Source organism: Pristis pectinata, chromosome 10 (genome assembly GCF_009764475.1).
Source record: "Pristis pectinata isolate sPriPec2 chromosome 10, sPriPec2.1.pri, whole genome shotgun sequence".
Classification (NCBI taxonomy): domain Eukaryota; kingdom Metazoa; phylum Chordata; class Chondrichthyes; order Rhinopristiformes; family Pristidae; genus Pristis; species Pristis pectinata.
In genome coordinates this window covers 11,413,821-11,440,023 of record NC_067414.1, presented here as the reverse complement: position 1 = coordinate 11,440,023, position 26,203 = coordinate 11,413,821, and the positions used below count along the sequence as shown (strand labels likewise).

The 26,203-nt window shown below is 46.9% G+C and overlaps 1 protein-coding gene across 1 annotated transcript; it reads right to left on the bottom strand.

Moving 5' to 3' along the window:
- Nucleotides 1-19,722: 19,722 nt before the first annotated feature.
- On the bottom strand, nucleotides 19,723-22,482 carry irf2bp2a (interferon regulatory factor 2 binding protein 2a). Its single transcript, XM_052024562.1, has 2 exons — nucleotides 21,240-22,482; nucleotides 19,723-20,819 (listed from the first exon to the last, which is right to left on the bottom strand). The coding sequence occupies exons 1-2, from the start codon at nucleotides 22,060-22,062 to the stop codon at nucleotides 20,131-20,133; spliced, it is 1,512 nt and encodes a 503-aa protein (XP_051880522.1). The 5' UTR covers nucleotides 22,063-22,482; the 3' UTR covers nucleotides 19,723-20,130.
- Between the last annotated feature and the right edge of the window lie 3,721 nt (nucleotides 22,483-26,203).

Genomic DNA, 26,203 nt, shown 5'->3' with positions numbered 1-26,203 from the left:
TGCTGCTTGTCTCTGTGACTATCTATGGTCAGTCACCCAGGTTCTGTGGTCGATAGTGGATGAATGGTGCTCACTTAGATCTCCCCACACACTTTCTGTGGGCTTGTAGTAGGTGCCTGAACCTGCACAGCACCTTGTTCAGGGGATCAATGCCCCGCGTGAATCACGGCAAGCAGCTAGAGTGAAGAATCCTCCTTGATTAAGACAGAGGGCTGGTGGGGCCTTGGTGCTGAACAACTGCTGGATTATCTGCTACCTGGCCAATGCATTGGGTGGAAGGAGATCTCCAGGCCAGGTCCACCACACCCTCTGGACCGGGAGACCAGGCCGATCCCTGCTCCAAACAACAGCACTGGTTCCCGAGCAGATCAAAGGCCACCAGGGGGAAGGGCCATGAGCAGACCTCTCAGTGGGTCCCGGATTGTCTATGAACTGGGCAAAGCATAGCCGAGTGATATGGGGTCACACACACACTTCCCCATCCAGAGGACCCTGGGGAGTCCGCAGCCCTGGGGACGAGGTTCACGCCTCTCCAGAGTCGAGGAGGACCACTGTGAATGAGCTGGCATTCCTTACGGACTTGGGAAAAGTGATATCCCAGGATCCTTGACTCAAGCTGTGGGTCACGTCATGTCTTTCATTACCCCTGGCGCAAGGAGACGTTTGGACAGACACTTCAACAGGCAGGGCATAGAAGGACACAGAACGAATGCGGGCAAATTGGATTCGTGCAGATGGGCAAAAAGGTCAGCATGGTGGGCCAAAGGGCCTGTTTATCTGCTGTACAACACCACGACCTTATGACGCTATGACCGGGGCAGGGTGTGAGGAGAGAAACAGAGTGCTTGGTCTCAGCTGATCACAGGGTGACAGTACATCAGCTTTAGCCTGTGGAAGGGGGGACGAGTCAAGGGGTGTGCCCCTTTAAGAACCTACCCTTTGACCCAAGAAGCCGAGAAGACTTCCCGTGGTCAGGAACAAGGTGCACAAGGGCAGTGAGCATTATGAGCTGAAGAAATAAAACGTATGTTGTGTGGCCCTCCTTGTTGCTACGTGTATAAAAAGGCACTTGCATTTACGATTGATCCAGGATTGATGCTCTTGATGGAACAAGGATCTGAAACACTAAGGTCAGTAACACTAAGGACACTAAGATCAGTAAGATCGTCCCCCCTTCCACAGACTAAAGCTGATGTACTGTCACCCTGTGATCAGCTGAGACCAAGCACTCTGTTTCTCTCCTCACACCCTGCCCCGGTCATAGAGTCATAAGGTCGTGGTGTTGTACAGCAGATAAACAGGCCCTTCGGCCCACCACTTCTATGCTGACCTAATGGACTGGCAAATCTTGGCAAAGAAGGAGTAGAAAGACATAGAGAGAGGTCTGTGCCAACCAGTTAATGGTTTCCTGATCTTAGGAACCCTAACCCTAACCCTCCTGATCCCACATACACTCACGTACATTCCCCCCAAACACTTACACCTGGATCCCAAATTCACCACCACCTCCCCTAGCCCCTTCTCCTAAACCTAACAGTACACAACGGTAGCCAACACCCCCACTAGGCAAAACCCTCCACAAACACAGTTTCCCACCCTATTAAGATATGGAGTCTGCAATAAGACACAGATCGCAATAAAGGCGAGTGGAACCAGACCAAGATAATGAAGTCGTGAGCCAAATCAAAGTGGCAGGGTACAGTGAGACTGAATCTCCAGTAACGAGATCAATGAACACAAGAAGGATAATTTTCCCACTGCCCTCTAACTCACAACCTAACCCTACAATACATCCTACAGTGCATTTACAGTACTCGGTCATCCTTCCTTACCAATACCGGCCTGGGTTTTGCAACTAGAAGCAAAATAACAGCAGCTGCTGTCAAACATTCCCGGCTTCCCACTGGTTCTTGGGGTGATTTCTGGGTCTCGCTCTTGACTGGGGAACCGACGTCTTGTGTGAGAAGGATACCTTCCTTCAACCCACCTGACGAGAGAGTCCTCTTGCAGGGACTCACAGGAATGGGAAGTATAAATTAAATTGAATTCTTGTAAAATCATGTATTGAAAGCAAAATAGAGATAAAGATAGACCGGATTTATAGTCAGAATAATAAGGATAAAAAGGACCAAAACATTTAAAATCATTTCAATTTTTAGTTAAAAAAGAAATCTCCAACCAACAACGATGAAATTCTGAGGTGTTGCACTACCCATGTTGAATTTTTAATGCAAAGAGCTTGGCAATAATTAGGATTCTCGCTTCATTAAAAATTCACTTGCACCTGAATGCAAATGTATTTAGATTACCCCCTTCTTTCCATGAATACCAATACACTTCGAATAACCTTCTTTCCAGGTAATCCACTTAATTTAAAATAAAGTCTCTTTGCAGGGGGGCACAGAACATCTAACACAAAAACTGCTCCTTCTGCCCTTAGAAAGTTCCACCAAAATTCTTCATCTGCAGGTTTTTAAATTTTCTGATGTTTTGTGGGGAGCACGCACACATCCTCAACACTGTGGTGGCAGTGTGTGTGCGTACCCACATACCCAGGACGCCCCATTTACTTGGATGATTATTGGAGTGCCTCGTGCGTCTGCCTTCATCTTGTGCACACCTGAGCAAAACACTCTCTCCTCTCCCTCCCTGACAGCAAGTCTACATCCAATCGCCTCGACTTCCCTTGTGGGAGCTCCAGATTCACATTCTCACCACCCTCTGGTTAAAGATCTTCCTCTTGAATTCCCCGCTGATTTTTTGCTGCCCATATTACACGGTGGAGCTCTAGTCTTGCTCTTCCCTACAAGCGGCAACACTTTCACTGTTCCTCGAACAAAGCCTTTGAAAATTCCAAGTTCATTTTGTTTCACTGGACACCTCTCCGCCTGACCTTTCAAGAGAAACGAGGAACAGGCCGTTCACCCTTCTCTTACCTGAAGCTGTGGCATACATATTTTGTCCCCTTCATTATCCATGTGCAGAACAATATAACATTCTTCAAGTACTGACTAATTAAGGTACAATCCACGATTCGCATTCTCTCTCTAATTTTCAATTCCATCCATCTGGAAATAAACCTCAGTATACTTTCTCATTGGTTTTATCAGCCAGCACCCTTCTTTTTTTTAGAGATTGTACCTCTAGATCCTTTACCCCATTTAGGTTATTATTTTCAAATTAACTTGTGACCTAATTTTTCTCATCAAAATGTAATAGTTATCATTGAAATTTACAGAAAGGAGGAGCTATTTAGTCTGGTTCCCCCTTCCCATTTCCTAGTCTGTGACCCAGTAGGTTTGGCCCTCGAAGTGATTCTTGTCCCTGCCTCCCACAATCTTCTCCCTTTGGGCCTTGCAGCCATTGGCTCATGATCTTTCTCAGTCAAGACTATGTGATAGTTGGTGTCAACCCCACCCCTGTTAAAAGAAATCACACTCTGGCATCTTCCTCTCCTCAGAGTTGGACTTCTGTTGATCAGAAGGGGCTTTCTAAGAAGCAAAGAAGGAGGACTCCATGGGTGAGTTGACTTTTTCCTCAACTCCCTTGTATTCTATTCTTACCAGAATTAAACCTCTGTGTTAAATCTCTATCAGAGAGTTAAAGGAAATAACTCCTTCCCATTTATCATGTTTGGACCTCTCTTAATTTTATAAACTTTATATGTCTCACCACAACCTCTCTGTTCCAGAGATAGAAACCATAACTGAGCCAAATTCTTCCCGTAACTGGAACTCTCCAATGCCAGCTGTATCTTCGTGCAGCCTCTCTAGTGTTACATCCCTCTGTAATATGGTGACCGGAACTGTACACAGAACTCCAGCTGAGGCCCAGCATGTTTTGGACAGTCCTAGTTTGGCCTCCCTGCTGTCACATTCCACTCATTAATGAGTGGGCTGCTCCCAGTGCTGGTGTCTGCAAAGCGGAAATGGTGATTTTGATTCCCAAAGTCTGAATTGTTAAAATAAATGATGGTTAACGGTACTACACGGGTCATTTGAGGCTCCTGTGTTCCACATTCTGCCTCTCTGAAGGCAGCACATCAGTCAATATAATGGTTACAAGATTCTTATCTTTATTGTGTCTTGGTGAAGCAGACAGCATAATCAAAGACCCCACCCACCCAGGACATTCTCTCTTCTCTCCTCTTCCATCAGGTAGAAGATACAGGAGCCTGAGGGCACGTACCACCAGGCTTAAGGACAGCTTCTACCCCACTGTGATAAGACTATTGAACGGTTCCCTTATACAATGAGATGGACTCTGACTTCACGATCTACCTTGTTGTGACCTTGCAGCTTATTGCACTGCACTTCCTCTGTAGCTGTGACACTTTACTCTGTACTGTTATTGTTTTTACCTGTACTACATCAATAAACTCTGTGCTAACTCAATGTAACTGCACTGTGTAATGAATTGACCTGTACGATCGGTATGCAAGACAAGTTTTTCACTGTACCTCGGTACAAGTGTCAATAATAAACCAATACCAATAACAAGCCATGGAATTCAGGAGAAGGCAGACCGAGCTCGGACTGTATAAAACATGTTGGGCCCCAGCTGGAGTTCTGGTTGCCCTGTATACCATTCTCTGATTTCTCCTTGAAGCCACCTTGCTGTTCCTCCTGCTACATCCCATGACTTCTTGTGCTCTGCCTTTATTCACTGGTGCCTTACGTAGTCTCTCATCAAAGACCTTTGGGAAATCTAAATAAATGACATCAACATCCATTCCACTCCTGCCTTGTACCTTGTAGATGGTGGAAAGGCCTTGGGGTGTCAGTGAGTCACATGCTGCAGGGTATGTAGCTTGTAGCTATGGTGTTTAAATCTTTGCTGATTTTTCTTCAGCCTTCTCAGTGCACATGCTTTATGGGAAGCCTCCTCTAATCGACAACTACCTGCAACTTTTCTAGTTAGCTGTAACAATGCCATGTAGATATTAGATTTTTTTTAGATATTTATTTATTGGTCACATGTACATTGAAACACACAGTGAAATGTGTCTTTTTTTTGCGTTACTGAGAATGTGCTGGGGGCAGCCCACAAGTGTCGCCACGCTTCCGGCACCAACATAGCATGCCCACAACTCCTAACCTGTACATCTTTGGAATGTAGGAGGAAACCCACGCAGACATGGGGAGAACGTACAAACTCCTTACAGACAGCGGCCGGAATTGAACCCGGGTCACTGGTGTTGTAATAGTGTCACACTAACCACTACACTGAGTTGCTATTTCTCAAATGAATGTATATTGTTGAGAATTATGAAGTGTTTATTTAAATATTGCTTCTGCCTACCTCCTATTATATCTCTTAATCTAATTTTGCAATCCTCCTTGGCTAAAATAATTCCTCATAGTTTCATAATGTCTTTGAAAATTCACAGAAAATCAGTTCACACTTAAAACTAATATCAAATTCTATTATATTATGGTCTCTCTTCTCCAGGGGATCAATTAGCATAAGTATTTATTAACCCTGCCTCAATGCATAACATTAGATGTAAAATAACCTCTTCTCTTATTGGATCCTCGCCATTTTACCTGAAGGACAGGTCTGGGACCTGCACTACCTCTTGTTCGATGTCTCCTGACGGACAAACATTCCCCATCTTGACTTGACTTTCCACTAAGATGTGACCACATTCTCTACAAACAGAAATTACATCCCCTAATTTATGTGTCAGGGTGTCTCTCAGTCACACTGCAGCTCTGAGCCAGAGTAATTGAAGGCAGAGGCATCTCCTCCATGGGAAAACTATTTCTAATAAAGATCTTTTTCAACCGTTAGGATTAACCCTACTTCCAACTTGATCAGTTTATTTACAACAAACTGTTTCTCCAACTATATCAAACCATTTATATTACCCTTTCTTTGCCCAAACATAAAAAGATGTAAAAAAACTACTCACAAACTCACACATACTGTAGTCTTGACACATAGCTGGTTCTGTAGTATTTATTTATTTGGTTGATAGCCTGAATCAAAATATGTGGGGCTTTGCTCAAAAACAAATTTGCTTATGGTTTAATGACCTGATTTATTTACTCTCAGAACGTATCCTCCATGCTCAGTATAATGTCACTGCTGACATCACTGCATTAGAATTCTAAGAATTACAAGAACCCAAACAAATCTATGAATAATTTCCCACTTTCAGTACACACTATCCTATTAACAAAATCCCACACTGCATCCAAAACAAACTGAGAACAACGTCATATTTTCCATCCATGCCTATTAAAAATAAAGCACTTTACATCCATGCAAAGCTATTTGGAACAACCCATTTTCCAGCCATACCAATGTAACAATACCCACTTTCCATGCACACACCAGCCTACCGGCAATATCAACACATCCCAGCTCTACCAATTTATTGACAATATCCCATATTCCAATAAAACCCTTCTATTAACAATATCTAACTTTCCAAGCATACTATTATTAACAATACCCTCTTTCCCATCCAAAGCAGCCTATAAATAATATTCCACTTTCTGACAATAACTTCCAATTAACAATAGCATTCTTTTAACAATATCCAAAACTAGGGGACATAGATCTAGGGCGAGAGGGGAAAGATTTAAAAGGGACCTGAGGGGCAACTATTTCACGCAGAGGGTGGTGAGTGTATGGAACGAGCTGCCAGAGGAAGTGGGTGAGGCAGGTACAACAGTATCATTTAAGCAGCACTTGGAGGGGTGAGGCTTAGAGGGATATGGGCCGAACGCAGGAAATCGGAACTAGTTGGGTGGGCACTGTGGTCGGTATGGACTGGTTGGGCCGAAGGGCCTGTATCCATGTTGTATTGACTCTTATCTGCACCAATGTATTAGCAGTTTCTGACTTTCCATCCACACCAAGTTTTCACAGTGCACCACCTGCCAACCTAGTACAATATCCCACTTTCAATCCTTTCAAAATGTTAGCAGTATATCACTTTCCAACCAGACCAACCTGTTTGTCATGTTCTATCCATTCCAATCCATGAATGATATCCCACTTTACATCCCACACAATCTACCAATGATATCCCACTTTCTACCCGTGTCACCAGTTAACCATATCCCACTTCCCATCCATAACCAAACCAGGAGAACTATCCAACTTTCCTTCAGTCCCCCAACCTTTCAGCAATATCGCACTTTTCACCCATACCACATTTTTAAAAAACTCACAGAATGGTTACAGAAGGAGACCCCTCAGTTCATCAACCCTATGCCAGCTCGATGTAAGAGCAATCCAGTTTGTCCCATTTCCCAGCCCATATCTCCAATCCAGCAAAGTCTTTCCTTTCAGAGACCTACTCGCCACCTTCTGAAGGTTACAGCTGAACATGCCTTCACTGCTACCACTGGCAGGGTATCCTTACCATCTCCAGTCACCCTGTAAAGAAAAAAATCCTCATCTCACTTTTGTTTCCTTTGCCAATAGGAGCCTGAGGGCACGTACCACCAGACTTAAGGACAGCTCCTACCCCACAGTGATAAGACTATTGAACAGTTCCCTTATACAATGAGATGGACTATGACCTATGACCTCATGACCTCACGATCTACCGTGTTGTGACCTTGCACCTTATTGCACTGCACTTTCTCTGTAGCTGTGACACTTTACTCTGTACTGTTATTGTTTTTACCTGTACTACATCAATGCACTCTGTACTAACTTGATGTAACTGCACTGTGTAATGAATTGACCTGTACGATCGGTTTGTAAGACAAGTTTTTCACTGTACCTCAGTACAAGTGACAATAATAAACCAATACCAATACCAATACCACTCCTCACCCTAATTCTTGACCCCAATGGGAACAGTTTCTCTCTATCTACTCGGTCTATGTCTTTCATGATCTTAAATCTCTCTGTTAGATGCCCTCAGATTCCCGAGGAGAATTGGTATTGGTATTGGTTTATTATTGTCAATTGTACTGAGGTACAGTGAAAAACTTGTCTTGCATACTGACCATACAGGTCAATTCACTACACAGTGCAGTTACATGGAGTTAGTACAGAGTGCATTGAGGTAGTACAGGTAAAAACAATAACAGTACAGAGTAAAGTGTCACAGCTACAGACAAAGTGCAGTGCAATAAGGTGCAAGGTCACAACAAGGTAGATCGCGAGGTCATAGTCCATCTCATTGTATAAGGGAACCGTTCAATAGTCTTATCACAGTGGGGTAGAAGCTGTCCTTGAGCCTGGTGGTACGTGCCCTCAGGCTCCTGTATCTTCTGCCTGATAGGACAGGAGAGAAGAGAGAATGTCCCAGGTGGGTGGGGTCTTTGATTATGCTGGCTGCTTCGCCAAGACAATGAGAGGAAAGGACAGAGTCCAAGGAGAGGAGGCTGGTGTCCGTGATGCGCTGGGCTGTGTCCACAACCAGCATCTCCAGTCTGCCCAAATCTTTCACTCCTGGAATGATTCCAGCAAATCCATGGCCTTCACATCTTAGGAGAGGCTGGATAGGCTGGGACTCTTTCCCTGGAGCATAAGAGGCTGAGGGGTGACCTTATAAAATCATGAGGTGCACAGATAAGGTGAATGGTCATAGTCTCTTTCCCAGGGTAGGGGAGTCCGGGGCGGGCAGAGGAAAGATTTAAAGGGGACCTGAGGGGCAGGTTTTTCACACAGAGGGTGGTGGGTCTGTGGAACGAGCTGCCAGAGGAGGTGGGAGAGGCGGGTACAATTACAGCATTTAAGAGACGTTTGGACAGGTAGTTGGATAGGAAAGGTGTAGAGGGATATGGGCCAAACGCAGGCAAATGGGACTAGCTCAGGTAGGCACCTGGGTCATAAGAACATAAGAAATAGGAGCAGGAGTCGGCCCTCTGGCCCGTCGAGCCTGCTCCATCATTCAATAAGATCATGGCTGATCTGTCCGTGGACTCAGCTCCACCTATCTGCCTTTTCCCCAGAACCCTTAATTCCCCAACTATGCAAAAATCTACCTATCTGTGTCTTAAATATATTTAATGAGGTAGCTTCTACTGCTTCCCTGGGCAGAGAATTCCACAGATTCACTACTCTCTAGGAAAAGCAGTTCCTCCTCATCTCCATCCTAAATCTACTCCCCCGAATCTTGAGCCCATGTCCCCTAGGGTCAGCATGGATGAGTCCAGCTGAAGGGTCTGAAGCCAAGCTGAGCAGCAGAAGATGGGCCTGTTTCTGTGCTGTATTGCTCCATGACACCATCCGCCCTAAAATGTGGTCAACAAAACTGAACACAGTTACTCCAGTTATGGCTGAACCAGTGTTGTATAAGGGTTCATGACTTCCTTACTCTTGTACTCTGTGTGCAAGGCCCAGGATCCCGTAGGTTATTTTAACTGCTTCCTCAACCTGCCCTGGCACTTTGAATGAACTGTGTACAAATACTCCCCGATCTCTCTGCCCCGTACCCCTCGTTAGGACGGTTCCACACTTGGTTATGTAGTCAGTTCCAATTCTCCCTACCAAAACATAACATTTCGCAGCATTCCTCTGTCACACACCCGTCATTCAATGTCCTCTTGAAGTGGCTAGACTCTCCTCCTTACAGTTCACTGCACCTTCAAGTTTTGTGTCATCTGCAAATTTGAGAATTGTGCCTTCTACTCTCACATCTAAACCATAAAAATATATGAAGAAAAGCCCAGTACCAACCCCACTGTGCACTTCCATCCTGTCCGAGAGGCAACTTTTGACCACTTCTCTTTCCTGTTACTTAATCAATTTTATATCAACATCGCTATAGACCGTTTTTTTTCCATGGCATTCAATCTTGATGACAAAATTATTACGTGGTACTTTATGAAACGCTTTTTATAAGGACATGTACACCACAACAACCACATTTCCCTCATTGACCTTCTGTTACTTCATTAAAAATCTCTATCAAGTTGAACATAATATCCCCTGAACAAATGCATACAGGTCATCGCTGGGATGTTACTAAGTTCAAAAGTCCAACATACATATATAAATTAGTTCCTACAAATGGCAGAACTAGATTCCTCTCTTCATTCTTAGCAAATTTTTATCAGTCTTATCTGTGTTTGATGCCATTCATTACAATACTGTGGAGGGATATTTGCCACATTGAGTGACTTCTGTGTATTTTGTGACTCATGGACAAAATTAACTTTCGGACATTTATACAAACGGAACCCATTCATTACCTGGGGAGAGACTGCACTGAGATTTTCCAAATCAATCCACATGAATCCAAGTGATAAGCCTATCCCTGGTTATCATTTTTAGAACATTTCCCAACACCATAATAAAATTGACTTGTCCACAGTTAGTGGGTTTAACCATACAACCTTTCTTCAAATGCTGTTAATTTTTATTTGGAGTACTGGATTTGTATGGGTGACATGTGCCCCGCTCTTTATCCATACCAATTTATCAATAGCCCATCTCAATCCATTGACAATATCCCAGCCTATCAAAACTATCCAACTTCCCATCCATGCTGGATTATGAACATAATCCCCTTCCCTCCCATTCCGGTTGTACAGCGGTGGTGGGGTAGTTGTTAATCTGGACATAGAGGCCAGGACTAACAATCCAGAGTTCAGATCCCGCCACAGTCACTGTGGAACTAAAATTCAGTGAATAAAAGAAGCAGGTAATGAAGACCATGAAATCCTGGGTTGTTGTGAACACCCATCCGGTTCACTAATGTCCTTTGAGGTAGGAGGTTGGCCTCCTTATATGGTCACATTCCATATGACTCCAGACCCACAGTAACGTGGTTGACTCTTGAAATGCCCCGATAAACCATCCTATTCAGGAGCAATTACAGATGGGCAGTAAATGCTGGCCTTGCCAGTGATGGACACATTGTAAAACGCCAATAGTCAGGCTATTAACAATGTTCCACATCCAGATCAACGTATAAAAAAATACCCCACTCCCCATCCATGTCAACTGAAAAACACCCCACTCTCCATCCATATCAACTGAAAAACACCCCACTCTCCATCCAAAGCAACGTGGTTGGAATATCCCTGTTTCCTCTCTACCAATCTGTTGATGATCATCTTTAATCCATCTATTGTAGTCGATAAATACTGCCTCTTTTACTGACTGACCTCTTATCTATTACAGCTCTCTCCAAGCCTTTAATACTAATCCCTTCCAAAACACTTTACAATTACTTTTCCTTATGATGGCACAGAAGGAGGCCATCCAGTGACTCTGTGTGGAGACCAGTGATGGGGAGAGACTCCGTGTGGAGACCACTGATGGGGAGTGACTCTGTGTAGAGACCACTGATGGGGAGTGACTCCGTGTGGAGACCAGTGATGGGGAGTGACTCTGTGTGGAGACCACTGATGGGGAGTGACTCCGTGTGGAGACCAGTGATGGGGAGTGACTCTGTGTGGAGACCACTGATGGGGAGTGACTCCGTGTGGAGACCAGTGATGGGGAGTGACTCTGTATGGAGACCACTGATGGGGAGTGACTCCGTGTGGAGACCAGTGATGGGGAGTGACTCCGTGTGGAGACCAGTGATGGGGAGTGACTCCGTGTGGAGACCAGTGATGGGGAATGACTCCGTGTGGAGACCAGTGATGGGGAGTGACTCCGTGTGGAGACCAGTGATGCGGAGTGACTCTGTGTGGAGTTTTGGCCTTACACCTCTTACAGTCATAGAGTTATACAGCACAGGAACAGGCCATTCAGCCCAAATCATCCATGCTGACCAAGGAGTCTTCCTGAGCCAGTCCCATTTGCCTGCATCTGGCCCATATCCCTCTAAACCTTTCCCATCCGTGTACCTGTCCAACTGTCTTTTAAACATTGTAATTGTAGCCACCTCTGGCACTTCCTCTGGTTCCACACACCCACCACTCTCTGTGTGAAAAAGTTGCATCTCAGGTCCCCTTTAGATCTCTCCCCTCTCACCTTAAACCTGTGCCCTCTAGTTTTAGACTCCCCTACCCTGTGGAAAAGACTGTGACCTTATCTCTGCCCCTCATGATTCTATAAGCCTCTATAAGGTCACCCCTCAGCCTCCTTCACTCCAGGGAAAATAGTCCCAGCTTGTCCAGCCTCTCTTTATAACTCAAGCCCTCCAGTCCTGGTTACACCTTCATGAATTTTTTCTGCAGCCCCTCTCGCTGAGTGACATCCTTCCTGCAGCCGGGCGGCCAGAACTGCCCACAATACTCCAAGTGCGGTCCCAACAACGGCTTGTACAGTTGTAACGTGACGACCCAGCTCTTGTACTCAGTGCCTTGTGTTTGACACGGGCGGTCAGAGTGGCAAGCTGTGGTCAAGGGATCGAGCACCCCCGGACGACGGGACAAGCTGTTGGGCCGAATCGCTGATTCCTGTCCCGTTCCACCCTGAACGTTGTCCAACCATGTTCCAGCGCGTATCCACCAGGAAGGGACACCTTGCACTCCATGTTGAGCAGAGGGGTTTGCAAGGTGTTTTGGCCCAGTGGAATGATGGGGGGATGGGTCCTGTGCTGGGAATAGTCTGGGAATCAGTGAGTGGAGATGCTTTCTTGGACGCCTGGGCTCGTTCTCCCAAGGCACGTGGAAGGTTGTTCCTCTTTTCGGCCCCACCAGCTGCGAAGGGGTTAATTGAACAACGGCGAAATATCTACAGTTTCGAAAACCGGAAGATGGCGAGGGGTAATTTTTTTTAAAAAAAGGAAAAAGTTTGCGTGTTTCCAGTGAGTGAATCCCGCTGAGATAATGTTGAATGAGTGCAACAGAGTGGAGTTGTAACTGGATGCCCCCGCCGCTGTCGGCCGGTATGTGAAGCGGCCGGTCAGGGAGTGCTGAATGACACAATCGCGCTGACCTTGCATGGAGAAACACTCCCAGCTCTGAAGGTGCTTAAAATGGAATAAACATTCAGACGCTTCTCAGATCAAAGGGTTCAGATCAATGAACTGCGCCTATTGAATAATAATCTACATTTGCACTAACTTGCTTTGGCGGGGGCGGATTTTTTTTATATATTTCATCATCCCGAGATAGAGACTGTTTGCAAGAACCTCCTATCCCCCTGTTCCCATGGCAACTGCAACGTATTTCTACCAGCCTGTCCAATGTTAACTGGTCAATTCTTGACAGTGTTGCTCAGGGGAATTGGGTAACAGCCTGGTGCCGGGTCTGTGACAGCACATGGGAATTAAGGGTCTGGATCACGGTTTCTCTTTTCACAATCAGCCTCTTTGATTTCCAGATATATAAATATACTCACACACACACACACACACACACATAAATAATAAAAAGACAAGTGGTTTACGGAACACAAATTCCTTTCTTGGTATTAGCTACGGGGAAGGATGGTTGTTGCAAGCCAAGTCGTTTAACTAATTATAGTTTCTCCATTGGTTAGCATTCCTTGTTTAGTATGAACCTCCACTCCACCTCCCCCAATCCTCGGCCCTTCTCTTAGCAATCTCCTACGTTAGAATTCAAGGGTTTCTCTCTCTCTCTGCATGGCGTTGGCAGATAAAATTACCATTCGTCTCCCGAGCCTACTGAGGTCTGCAGCTCGCTCGGAGTGTCGCTTCACCGTGCTCACATTCCCTACGATATATTATTCAGATGTTCCAACTTCTGGGAAGTAACACTGCTTCGTTGGGCCGTCTTGTGGGGGAGGGAGAAAGGGGAATATTCCCGTTTGGGGGGGGGGGGGTGGTTCAGTTACCCAGGCAGATTGGGAAAAAAATAGGGGGGTCCTCCTGAAAGGTTGGCGGGAAAACTTGATGGAAGAGCTCAAAGACATTGCAGAGTCCTGATGGAGTTAATGGCCAGAAGGAGGGGCAGCGACCGCAGAATTTAAGGTCATTGGGAAAATAACCAGAGGGAACTTTTTACAGTGAGTTGTTTTGATCAGGAATGCAACGCCTGAAAGGGCGACTGGGAGCAGATTCAAAAATAACTTTCAAAAGGAAGATTGGATAGATACATAAAAGTTAAAATAAAAATGCCATGGGCTGTGGGGAACGAGCATGTGACCCTATCAAAGAGACCCCACGGGTAGGCTGGGCCGAATGGCCTCCTGATTCATTAATCTCTCCTCTGATTTTGCACTTTAAAGCGGGAATGCTGCGGAAACAATACAGCGACTTGTGTGGCCCCTCAGTGCGTTAATGCGTCTGAAGCTTCATGGCGGGTAGTAAAAAGTCCTCAGCAATGGAGGTGAAACCGTCTCAGATTTAGAACTGGTGAGATCATTTTGGGGAAGCGGGGGGGGGGGGGGTAAATATGATGATCGGAAAATACCCCAAAGAATGTGCGTTCTTGTAGCGTCTTCCGCCACCACTGGGCGCTTTGCAGCCCATGAGGAATGTAGTCATGGCTCTAATGTTGGGAAAGGTCATTTAAAAATGTGTGATGTTGGTGCTTTACAGCCAGATGTGTGAGGTTTTTTTTATAGGTCTGCCAACCTTCCATAGGAAATTCACATGTCAGGGCACGGAAGAAAAATAAACCAACTCCTCAAAACAGGCCCACATACCTTGTCAAATGACAGCTGGCTTGCAAATTCTTCTCCTTCGTGCAGGAACTTGTTCGCTCTCTCCGCTTCCTCATGCTGTGTGTAATAGATAATGTGTGGTTGTCATATGCACACAGCCTCGGGGCGCTGACGGTTTTGTGTTCGGCCGTGTCTGGCTCCGTTCCCCATTCAAACTTCAGGAATACAACAAAGGGAATTTGACTCACCGTAACGAGTCAAATATGAAAGCATGTTCATTAGACTCCCCCCCCCCCCCAAACAAAACGGTACTCCAGCTCCCTCCCTCCCTCACCGCCACCACCAGGCTGAGAAATGTGAACATGGACCCCATTAGTTGTGATCCCGCTTATTTTGAAATTTCTTGCCGCACTCTCTGCGTTTTTTTTTGCCAAAAGCCAGCCAGGACTTGCCAATATTTCAGAATGAAATCTGGTGTTTTCCCACCTGTAGGGCAAATCTGTCATATTCGTTAAAAAAAACAAGTGTGTGTCTGACCGAGGTCTGAGTTTGCAGAATAACGCTGCAACAATTCTTGTTAAAAAATCTTTCTGGGAATCCACCATTCTATATAGGGGCACTGCGCTGAGAATGAACACAGGGTTTTCCAACACAGGCACCGCTCCCATCCTTAACACACTGTTGTGTTTTGATCCTTTGCAAATCCAAAATATTGCTCCTGGCGGCTGGGAGCACTGGCATGTTTGTTATAGGTTGAATCCAAAAGAAACAGAACCCGGACATACAAACAAAAATAATTTGTAAACAGGAGCGTGAGACTGAAGGTCTGAAGTAACCTGTGCGTGAACATGGCCTAAACTACAATTAGATGGAGCGGCCTGGGTTTAGTCTTAGAATCCCCACTAAAAGGAGGCTGTCGAATTTCAGGGACTCGAGGGGAGGTTTTGAATTTATCAGATCTCAATTAGGCAAGCCCTTGATGTCCTTGTTCGAGATTTGCACGATGTCTTCGCCTGTTTTAAATTTTTAAGAATGGAGTCATTCAGCTTGGGTTCGTTCTAAATCCAAGCCCAGGTTAACACTCAAGAGGCCAAGACTTGGAAATGTTGAGCTGAATGGAATCTGAGTTTGGGGAGGTGAGGAATGTAAATTAGGAGTCTGAAGGAAAAGCGTGAAGCCGGGGAACTGGGTTTGCGAATCAGGAGACTGAAAATGAGCTGTTTGGTGTATACTCTCCCTTTAAGAGACAGCGCACACATCTCCACCCATATAGAACATTAGAGCACAGTACAGGCCCTTCGGCCCACGATGTTGTGCCGACATTTTATCCTGCTCTAAGATCTAACCCTTCCCTCCCACATAGCCCCCCATCTCTCTATCATTCATGTGTCTATCTAAAAGTCTCTTAAATGTCCCCAATGTATCTGCCCCCACCACCTCTGCCAGCAGTGCGTTCCACGCACCCACCACTCTCTGTGTAAAAAACTTACCCCTGACATCCCCCTTATACCTTCCTCCAATCACCTTAAAATCATGCCCCCTATTTTCACCCTGGGGTATAGTACTGCTCAGTTCCACGAATAGCTTGCTATTCACTGCAGTGAATGACACTGCTGTCTGGGTGATCTACATCTGGGCTCGGCGGGATGTCAAACTTTCCATCACTCTTCCTTGCCCAGAGCGGCTACTGAGCGCCACAATGACGTCATCTTCCTTTGGAAATGGCGGGAGAAACTGCAATGAACAGTTGGAATGTAATGTGGGGGAGCATATTGCTGGTGCTTGTGAGGGAAATGGCCTTTTCAGTTAGATTTATAGCTGCCCCAGGCTGTTGGCAATTTACCAATCATCCTGCACTGCAAAAGGCTGTTGGGTCCATCATGTTTGTACTAGCCCTTGGAATGCACTTTCCAATGTGTCCCCTCCCCTTCTCTCTCTCTCTCTCTCCCCCCGCCCCCCCACAGCCCTGGTAATTTCATTCCTTCCTCCAGGTTGACCTACGGTTCTCGACCAAATGGCATGTTTCCACCACCACTCCAGGCAGCGAGTCCCAGGCCAGAACAACTCACCATTATCGAGGATAAAACGGCTGTTGATGCAGCAGGGAGACGTGAATCCACAGCAGTCCCAGTGGTACTCAGTGGCAGCCCCTCACTGGGCACCCGTCACCGCCGCATTGGAGAAAACTCTTGCAGTGAACCAAAGACTGGCCTGTTGAAATGACTGTGCCAATAACTAGTAATAAAGGTCATGGGCATGATTCTTAAGTCAGCCCCGTTATAGTGACCAACACACTGGTTCCTCAGTTAGCTCACACTTGAAGTCCCCTCTTTCTTCTCAAGTATTCCAGAGAGAGATAGATGTAGTATTGCTAGATTACGGTGTGACTCCATGACTTCAAAAGGTTATTGGGCACATGCAGCAAGGGCCCCTGTGATACAGTTGGACCATATGGTGGGACGGTCTTCAAGGACCCAATGGTTGACTCTGTGCCTACGCTCTTATTTACCACCTGGGCAATGGCCCTGGTGCAGGTAACAACATCCTAGCACTTAATTCAGTAAATCTGTCCGCTTGTAAGCTGTTACCACAAAACATGTCAAATTATTCTCAGAAGGTCCCAACTGCTTCACTGGTGCCACACATACGCTCTATGGGCCTCATGGCAAACTCCCAGTGTTCCGAATATAACCATGGCAGGAAAATGAAAGGGCAAGAAATGCAGCCTTGAATCGATGAGCGTTCCGATAACAATATGAAATCTTCCACGAAAGTGAACAACTGCATTAATCACAGCTTACTAGCACAATAAATACCTGCCCACCCTCACCAGGGTGAAGTTGCACTTGAGTGGCCCTGGGTGAGATAGTCCATCTTGGCACAATTTGGGTAGGTAGACTGATGTGCCATTTCCACAGCCACGTCACGTACAGAGCTTTGAGCATGTGTAGGGGGGATTGGCAAGATCCCTGGAGGAGCAGCAAGAACAAAGCCTCTTGATTTTTGGCATCGACTGCAGCCAAGCTGAGTATGATGTGTCAGGAAGCCACCGAAACCAGCAGCCTGATGATTTACAGCGCTATGGTGGCCTTACTCTAAGGAAGTGATTAGGAGCAGAGGATTAAGGAAGAGGAGGGTGTTAACATCAGACACACACACACACAGGCACTCAAGCACATATGCACACACACACGCACACACACATATGCACACACACGGAGGCACACTCAAACACATATATGCACACACATATGCACACACACACACACGGAGGCACACTCAAACACATACGCGCACACACACTGCAGGTAAGTCACCAATCCCTGCAACTTTGCAAGGAAAAACCAACGCCTTGATGTACTTAATCTAAGGGAAACTGGAATTACAAACTTTAACTGAGTTAATGCAATAGAACAGTTTATGCTTTAGAAATGGTGTCCTGAATAATTTACTGGCCTTGTCTATAATCTGAAAGAGAAGCTTTCAAAACAGAATAACATGCAATCAAAATCTAATAATGTTAGCTTTTAAAATGTAATTTAAATTTTAAATTTCCATTGGGTTAAAACCAACAGAATTTGAACCAACACACACTGTGTGGGCAGTTGCAGCTGGATGTAGGGTTGTAATAGATTGAGTTTTATCTGAACTGGTAGGGCACAGGTTTACAGTTGCATTCCCTTTCAACACCGATTTCTCATTGTCATCCCAGAACCCTTACAATAAAGCCAATCATGTCGGACTCTAATTAATTCTTTCGGTTGCATTGAACTGGCGCGGTGAGACTGTGTGACAGCCAGGCGTGCTAACGCCACATTGTACCAGAACAAAAGAGATTGGGTGACTCAGGGATTCCAAGAGCTGTCATCTCATAAACTCCTTTTTAAAAAAAACCTGAATGATCTCATGTCTTCAACTGCGAATCAGGAAGATGTTAATGCAGACCGGCTGAGTCTAATCGAGTCAAGATAAACATTAACGTGATTTTTAAAAAAATTCCTAAGATCGTTCAATGTAAAAAAAAACCCTCTGGGGGTTCAAAAAAAACAGCAAATCAATCTACACATGGGCATCGTCCCGATTAGAGCAATTTAGAAGATGGATGAAACGCACACAGACGTCCTGACTCCACTGGTTTTACAACACGGTCTGTTCTTGCATTAAATCTCCCAAATCAACAAAAGACACAATCCATGAAGTTTAAGGCAATCGAGCGAGTGAGGGAGGGGGAGGGGGGGGTAACAAAATAGGTTGGTTAAAATATTTTGTAACATTCTTCATATTGCAACAGTAAACGTGTGCTCCTCTCTCGCTCTGAAACTTGCAGACGCTGATCATGAATCTACATCTGAGATCAGTCTTTTGTGTCAGGGGAAATCACATGATCTGCCCCTTCTGCTGATTCTGCAGATTCCCTCCCCGTGAAGTAGAGTGATGCAGCAAAACAAAGTGCACCATTCTCACGGGTCCCCTCTCAAAAGTACAGCCACCCCCACGGCCCCGATTTAAATGGGGTGGAGGAGAAGGGATCTAAATGATGCTTTTTGTCATGCTGCAGGGAAGGTTCACAATAGTCGGGGTTCAGTAGTGAGCAAGTTGAGTTGTGTCGCTGTGGCGTTCACTGAGATTCTCATTCCGACAGCACCGCACCCATCTTTGTTTGTCAATAATCGCTGAAAATATCAGCATAAAAGACCCTCTATTCTGTTTTCTGTCTGGCAAGTGCAAATTGCTCAAAGTCACTCTCAGCTGGGGCTATGCACGCTACTAAATGGAAGCTTTGTTAAAAGATTTATATCGCCTGCCAAAATCCAAATGCTGAATTATGCCAAAGTAACAACAACAGCTCGGGGAAAGGGGAGGGCGAATTTACAGATTTACCCCACACAACCCTGGTTCTGCGTGTGTGTGTGTGTGTGTGAGAGAGAGAGAGAGAGAGAGAGAGAGAGAGAGAGAGACATGCCTTTGGCAATTCTGGCACTTCCAGAGTTGACATCAGTTTTTTTTAAATCAATAACCTTTCCAAACTGCTCAACAATAAGAATAAAAGTCATGTTTCTGAAGTCAAAGTACACGCATGTTCTGTACACTAAAAGAGAAACGTCTGCAGTTTTCAAGGTCAAATCGTAGCAGGTCTCTTGTACTTGTATACAACCTCACGCCCTACTGTACACAGTGACATCACAGTGTTCACCAGCACTGTCAATGTACAATACCCAACGCTCCACCCGCCACAGCCTTCCTGGTTACAGGGAAAAAGTAGTCACAGACACTAAGAGGTATTAATAAAATGCCAGAAAACTGTATTTGGCAATTTTAACAAGTGCATACAAGTACAGCTAGAAGCATTCAGGGTTTTTTTTTGCGAAGTGCTCTGGAAGCAATGTTAGTCGCAATCTACATTTAACAGTTACTGTCACCAAGAAAAGGCCAGTACAGAAAGATTTCGCCAATAAGGTATAATAACGATTTACATCAACAGAGAGAAAAAATAGGGAACGGTCATTATGAGAACATACCTTGGTAATCTTCAAAAAATATAGAAAGACAATGTATTGAAAATCAAAATTTTACAGCCATGTTTACTTGTTGGAATATATACAATTAATCAGTTTTTTTGGGGGGAGGGGGAAGGTTTCAAAAGAGTGTCTTTCTTTTCTTAAAAAAAACACAAAACACACAAACGAATCACGGGTCTCTCTCCTTTTTTACTTTGACGTCTCCGGCCAGAATGGTGGCGATCTCACCTTGCATGAAGGCCCAGGGCACGTTGGAACCGACCAGCGGGCACTTCTCGCCGCTGGGGCAGTACACTTCGCCGGTGGCCCCCTGTTGCTTGATGCTCTCCCGGGAGCAAGGGAAGCAGAACTTGTGCGAAGGCACGGATGGGCACTGCACGAAGTGAGTGTCCTCTAAGCGTTCGTGGCATATGGTGCAGCAGAGCGGCACGCTGCTGGGCACCGAGGAGTCTGGAATGTTTGGCGGGTGTACCGGCTCCATGCCCGGGTGAGGGGTGCCCACCGGCGCCGGGACGTCCCGGTGACCCAGTCGCCTCTGGTTGAGCGACGATGGCGACAGCGGGCTGCTGCTGTTGCGGCGGGTGGTCGAGTGCACCTGGCCGGCCTCCTTGGGTGAGTGCACGCTGCCCGCGTTGTCCGCCACCAGGATCAGCGCCGCCATGGGTGACTGTCCGTTCTGCCCGGCGTCCGGCGGTGTCGAGTGCGGAGAAGGGGACGGGGCATACGACACGGGGGTCATCTTCAGGCCGTCGGCCGTCAGCGGCAGCCACGACTGCCCCTCTCCATTGACCTTGCCGCCGAGGGGTGCCTCGGACTCGGGCTCGGGGGATGCTTTCCTCTTGCGGCCTCCTCGGGTACCTGATGGGGGAGGGAAGGGGGGGGGGTTGGGGGTGGGGAAGGGAGGGAGGTCGGGACGTTACATCAAAGGTTGTCTGACCAACACAAGGGCTGCAAGCCGACACAGCCCACGCCACTTCCTGGAAGGGGCGCTGCTGCTGCTAGCACAGGCGCGAAGGGCAGAATGGCCTCCGACTGGAGCATTTTACTGAAGGAAAGCAAAATTTCCCCCCACCTTCCCGAACGTGGCTCCACGCCCACCTGACATTGTCCTCTTTTTTTTGTAACAGAAGAGAATTATTTTAGGAAGGAAAATGCAACCAGAAAAGGGTGCCGTTGCATGCAATGCACTCTCAGCCTCCCCAGCAGCGCGTTTGCATAAAGACAATTTGCAGAAGCGGGGGAAGCCCGTGTGCAGCAAGATTCATTGACATCGCTTACCTGATTTGGCCGACGCTGTGGCATCGAAGGCGAGCACCCGGCCGTGCTGCAAGGCGTGCTCCTTCTTGAATCGGACGTCAAAGGGCGGGTGGCCGGGCAGACTGAGCAGCGTGTCCTTTACCGTCTTGGGTTTGGTCGCCCAGTCATCGCCCCGGCTCTTCAGGCTGTCGGGCAGCTCGTCGGCCCGGTGCTTGCTGTCCTTGGCCTCGTGTTCGGCGCCCGAGCCGCCGGGCCGTTTGTTTACATCCACAAGCCGCCCGTTGACGCCGTGCGGCGGGTGAGTTGGCGGCGGCGGCGGCGGCGGCAGAGGGTGCGAGCTCCCGTTCACCATGGGCACCAGGTTGGGCGGAGGCGGCGCACCGTGCGCCCGCCTCGAGTTCGGGCTCTGCCGGTTCAGCTCCGGCGGCTCGTCGGCTTTCGAGTATCCGTTCAACACGTTGCCGGTGCCGTTCTGCCGGGACGGCGGGAATTCGAGGCGAGGAGGCGGCCGGTCGGAGGCCAAGGGGTAACGGTCCAACGGCTGGGGTGGGCGCGACGAGCAACTGTCCACCGAGTGCACCAGCTGAGCGGGCGTCTCTTTCGTCAGCGTGGCTTTGCCCGGGGTCGGGACGGGACCGGGCGAGCGGCCCTCCTGGAATCCGTGTGCCCTCTTCAGCTGACGGGCGGTGTCGATCACGAACTCGATGCGGTCGGCTCCTTCGTAGTTGACGCATCCTCTGCAGACGGGCTCCGTGAAGTCCCAGATCATCGCCCACGGCATGCGGGGTAAGTCGCACAGGTAACAAGACTGTCTCCTGGTCGAGGCGACCGCCGCGGACGACATGGCGGCGGCTCTGTGTGTGTGTGTGTGTGTGTGTGTGTGAGTGTATGGAGGCTTCTCCAAGTGCGCCCTGGCAAGTGTGTGTGTGTGTGTGTCTGGGTGTGTGTCTCACTGTCTGGGGGAGGGGGTTGTGTGTGTGTGTGTGTGTGTGTTTCTGTGTGTGTGTGTGTGTGCACAGGATTCCCCCCCTGTCCCCGCCCCTTCTGCTGACTTTGCAACAATCCCAATGCAAAGAAAAGATACAATAACCCCCCCGAAAATAAAGAATAGAAACAAAGTATCTACATGAAATGGTTACTAACTTGCAACTTCATGGCAGTGCCCGGACCCGGAGCGCGCGCCCCGTTCTTTCTCTTTCTCTGCCCCTCTCGCGCTGCTACTCGCTCACCCCCGGCCTGACGTCACCCGTCAATCACTCCTCTCCCTCCCTTCCTTCTCCCTTCCCGGTCGGCTTTTTTTTTCCCTCCTCCTCCTCCTCCTCCCCCCCCCCCCCCCCCCCATCCGAGCGCCGGCCCCGATTCTTAGACAGTGGCTCCGCGCGCATGCGCTGTGTGTGTGAGTGTGAGAGAGAGAGAGCGGGGCCTCTGATGACGTAGCTCGATTGTTCTCCCCCCCCTCCTGCGGATTGTGGCCGGTTGCGCCTGCGCACTGGCTCTCTTCCCCCCCTTCTCACACACACACACACACACACTAATGTAAATAAGGGTTCCGTTTACTAACATTCCTGCTGGAATGCCAGGGCGGGAGGGAGCGTCACCGGGCGCCGTGCATCGCTTGCTCTGCACATTTTGCAAGGGCGAGATCCACACTGCAAAACGGTGGGAGCATAGCAGGGGGAAATGCGAGTTAGAGCAGGGCGGGAACACTATTGCAGAAAAAAAACACGCACGCACACAGGGCAGCGAAAGGGGATTCTTAACACTGGAAACTAATGATTCAACTACTCTAAAATTAGAAGCGTGCTGTCATGAATGGGACTTTTCTGATCTTAATAATAAAAAAAGTGCAAATGCAAAGATCCGTGTGCACGCATGTGGAGTTTTTTTTCATCTGGGTCGCAGGGACGGCCTCGCCTGCATTGCTCCTTCCAAATTGCATTAACCCTTTCCTGGCAACCCACGGTCAGTTTCCCTTTTGTAAAGAATTATGTTCCATTTGCAACTTTAAAAAATGCACGCCCGCCCCACGGGATATTTTAATGTGCGGCAGCAATAACATTTTTTATAAAATTGATAGCGAACGTAGAGAAGCGCTCACTGCTAACCAATCTTCTCCATCTAGATAATGCAGTTTAGGATGACGTCAGGGCCCGGAGACTGTGCCCTCTTTGTTGATATTGGAAATGTCACTGGAACTGCAGCCAAGAAATGGTGGAAAGCATTTCTCTCTTGGGTTTTTTTTGCACCGCAAACGGAGGCGTCTAATAGTGCATTTATTTACAATTAAAAACGAAACTCTTGAGCTTTTTTACTGACAAAACGATACCGACTGCATGGAAACCTCTTGCTGTACAGTCGCAGGCATATTTTTAAATAGTTTCACTTTTAAATACGCAGGGGATTTATTAAGGTGCAAACGTATGCTGTTTTACATCGTTAATACGTTACACATTTTTCTTGCTCAGCGTTTACTTGTCAGTGGTACATTGCAGCATGTTTACAACTTAAAGGTACTTATGATGGCTTCCCTTATAAATAATGATCTCATTTCAAAATGTGTCATCAAAAATTACTCTGGCGGGGGTGCGGTTGGAGTATTGTACGAGAGGTGTCATTACCATTGAACCAGAAATGCGGAACATTAGAAATTGCTTTAATTCAAAACTGGCAAGACATTCTGTTTTACAAAGTTTTCTTAAAGGCGAGATTGAAAATTGACAAAACACACATTTCTGTTTATAGCGAGCGAAAGAACAGATGTTAAAATTTAACATTCGGGGACTGCAGTTTTTGATAGAAAGCTCGCAGACTGGATACATTCCCATTTTGGCTAACTGGAAATGAATGTCAAGTTAAACACGTTGCACGTTCACGTCGATCTGTAGTGAGAGTATTTTCCTTAAAAATAGAAATATCATAAAAAGTTTGCAATTTTAGCAAAACTGAGCAAACAAATTTCCATTGTAAATACATGTAACTGCAATAAATGACTGTAAAATTAGCTATACATCCTAATCGGCTTCAATTAAAGTGAGGTTAAATGCTCGTAAAGACGCAGAGAACTAACATTTAAATTGGGAGGGGCGGGGGGAAACCGTGAGGATCTGGTGTGTTGCCTTGAGGAAATGTTTGGTGAGTTGTAATTGCCTTTCTGTGCGGACAGAGCCCGGAGATTGGAGCAGAAAATACATGGCCCCTACGCTTTTTGTTTTTCCTGCTTCGTCGCATTTGAGCGGCTGCCAAGCAAAGGTTCGCAGCCTCGGTGCAAGTAGGGTGAGGCACTGCGTATGAAATGTGCATACACGGAACACAAGAACTGATCAGCCGGAGGGGGAGTGGGGGGAGGTGCCGCTGCATGCGTGTGATGACTGCTCTCATGAAAGAGGAAGTTGGACGGTTCGGTCACGTACACTTCTGGCAGAGTCCAAGCCCTCAGGCGCTCTCTGGGCTGGGCAGCCAGCCAAGTCACAGCGCGCAGACGCGAGCCTCCGTGGAGCGCTGCAAAACTTGGGAGCAAGGCAGAGTTAACTGCGGCGCTGTACAGCCAGCGCAGTCTCTACCCCACCGCTTAACAAACCGTGGCTTGCCTCTACACCCAGGGCTTTTAAACACACCCATACTTAGCGTGCATTAAATAAAATGCTGCTATTATAAACACGTAGTTATTGAAAATAATCTCACTGAGGATTTTCTTTGCCTCAGGCGGGTGTTTCTGCAGGGCTGAAACGCTTAACACAAGCTTGTTAGGCCGAGTGCTCTCATTCCTCACAATGTTCGCTCTGACATTGAGCTTTATTATTTTATAACGACGCCTGTTGTCGTTAAAATGCAAGCACCTCTTGGGCTCGTTCCGCCACTGGGACAAGTCGCCTTCAAGTGAGATTATTCAGCGGGAGGACATCAGTTTTGCCACGCCGAACCGAAACGCTGCGGCGTGAAACACTTCTCATAACCGTGTTTAAAAATAAATGGGATGTTTCGTGCGCTTCCCAGGGCCATGCTGCTAACAAACATGCCACGTCGGCTAATTTCTCGGCCGCCTGCTCCCTCCCGGGCTGCCCATTTCAACAGGCAGGCTGTCAGCGTTTGAAATGTGTTTTTTTTTCGCAGTGGAAATATCGCACGGACGTGACTCCTGACAAATGCAGTGAGAGAGAGAGAGAGAGAGAGACTTGTAAACACGGCACTGAACCAGTCCTGGCTCCCAACAATGTAATAAATGGAGCCGGAGCTGAATTGTGAAGCCGGATATTTGTAACACACTCCAGTAATTCTGATAATCGACCTCCCCGGGGTGTGTGCGTGGGGGGGGATCTGTGACCGTGCCTCTGTTTTTAATTTTCATGCGCGAAGGGATATGTTTTCTGTTCTACATGCTCTATCCCTTTGCTCTGTGCGACCACAATACCGTGGGCTGGAAAAAAATGCGGACGCGTATTATGTTTTTAATCAGCCTAGTGTTGGAAAGAACAAATTATTCCAACTACCCCATATCCAGCTTTCTCTGTGTAAAAAAAAAACTCATGTATTTGACGCAAACATAGAAAATGAGATTCTGATTGTATTTAATTTCCTGTATTTAAATATTAGCTGCCAAATTCACTGTCTTTTCCGGTTACAAAGCCTCATGGATTCAGGGCAAACGGGAGAGAAATGACAGGCTAAAGATTGTTTGAGTTGCTTGCATGGATGTGTGTATTTTTTTAAAATAACTACTCCAAAATATTTGGGGGAAAGAAGGTCGTGTGTGAATAAGCAGAATAAATCAGCTCAGCCACTTCACTGCGGTACAGCAATGTTTAGACTTGCTTCACCGACACAGACGAGGAGTGAATACTAATCTCGTGGTCAGGAGCAACACGTGGTTCTGGCGCAGACAGCAGATGGGAACTTCTGATATAATGTCTTTTACAAAAATAACCTTGTAACCCTTTCAGTTCGGCATCAAATTTTTCAACAGAGCTACAACAACGTATTGTTTTAAA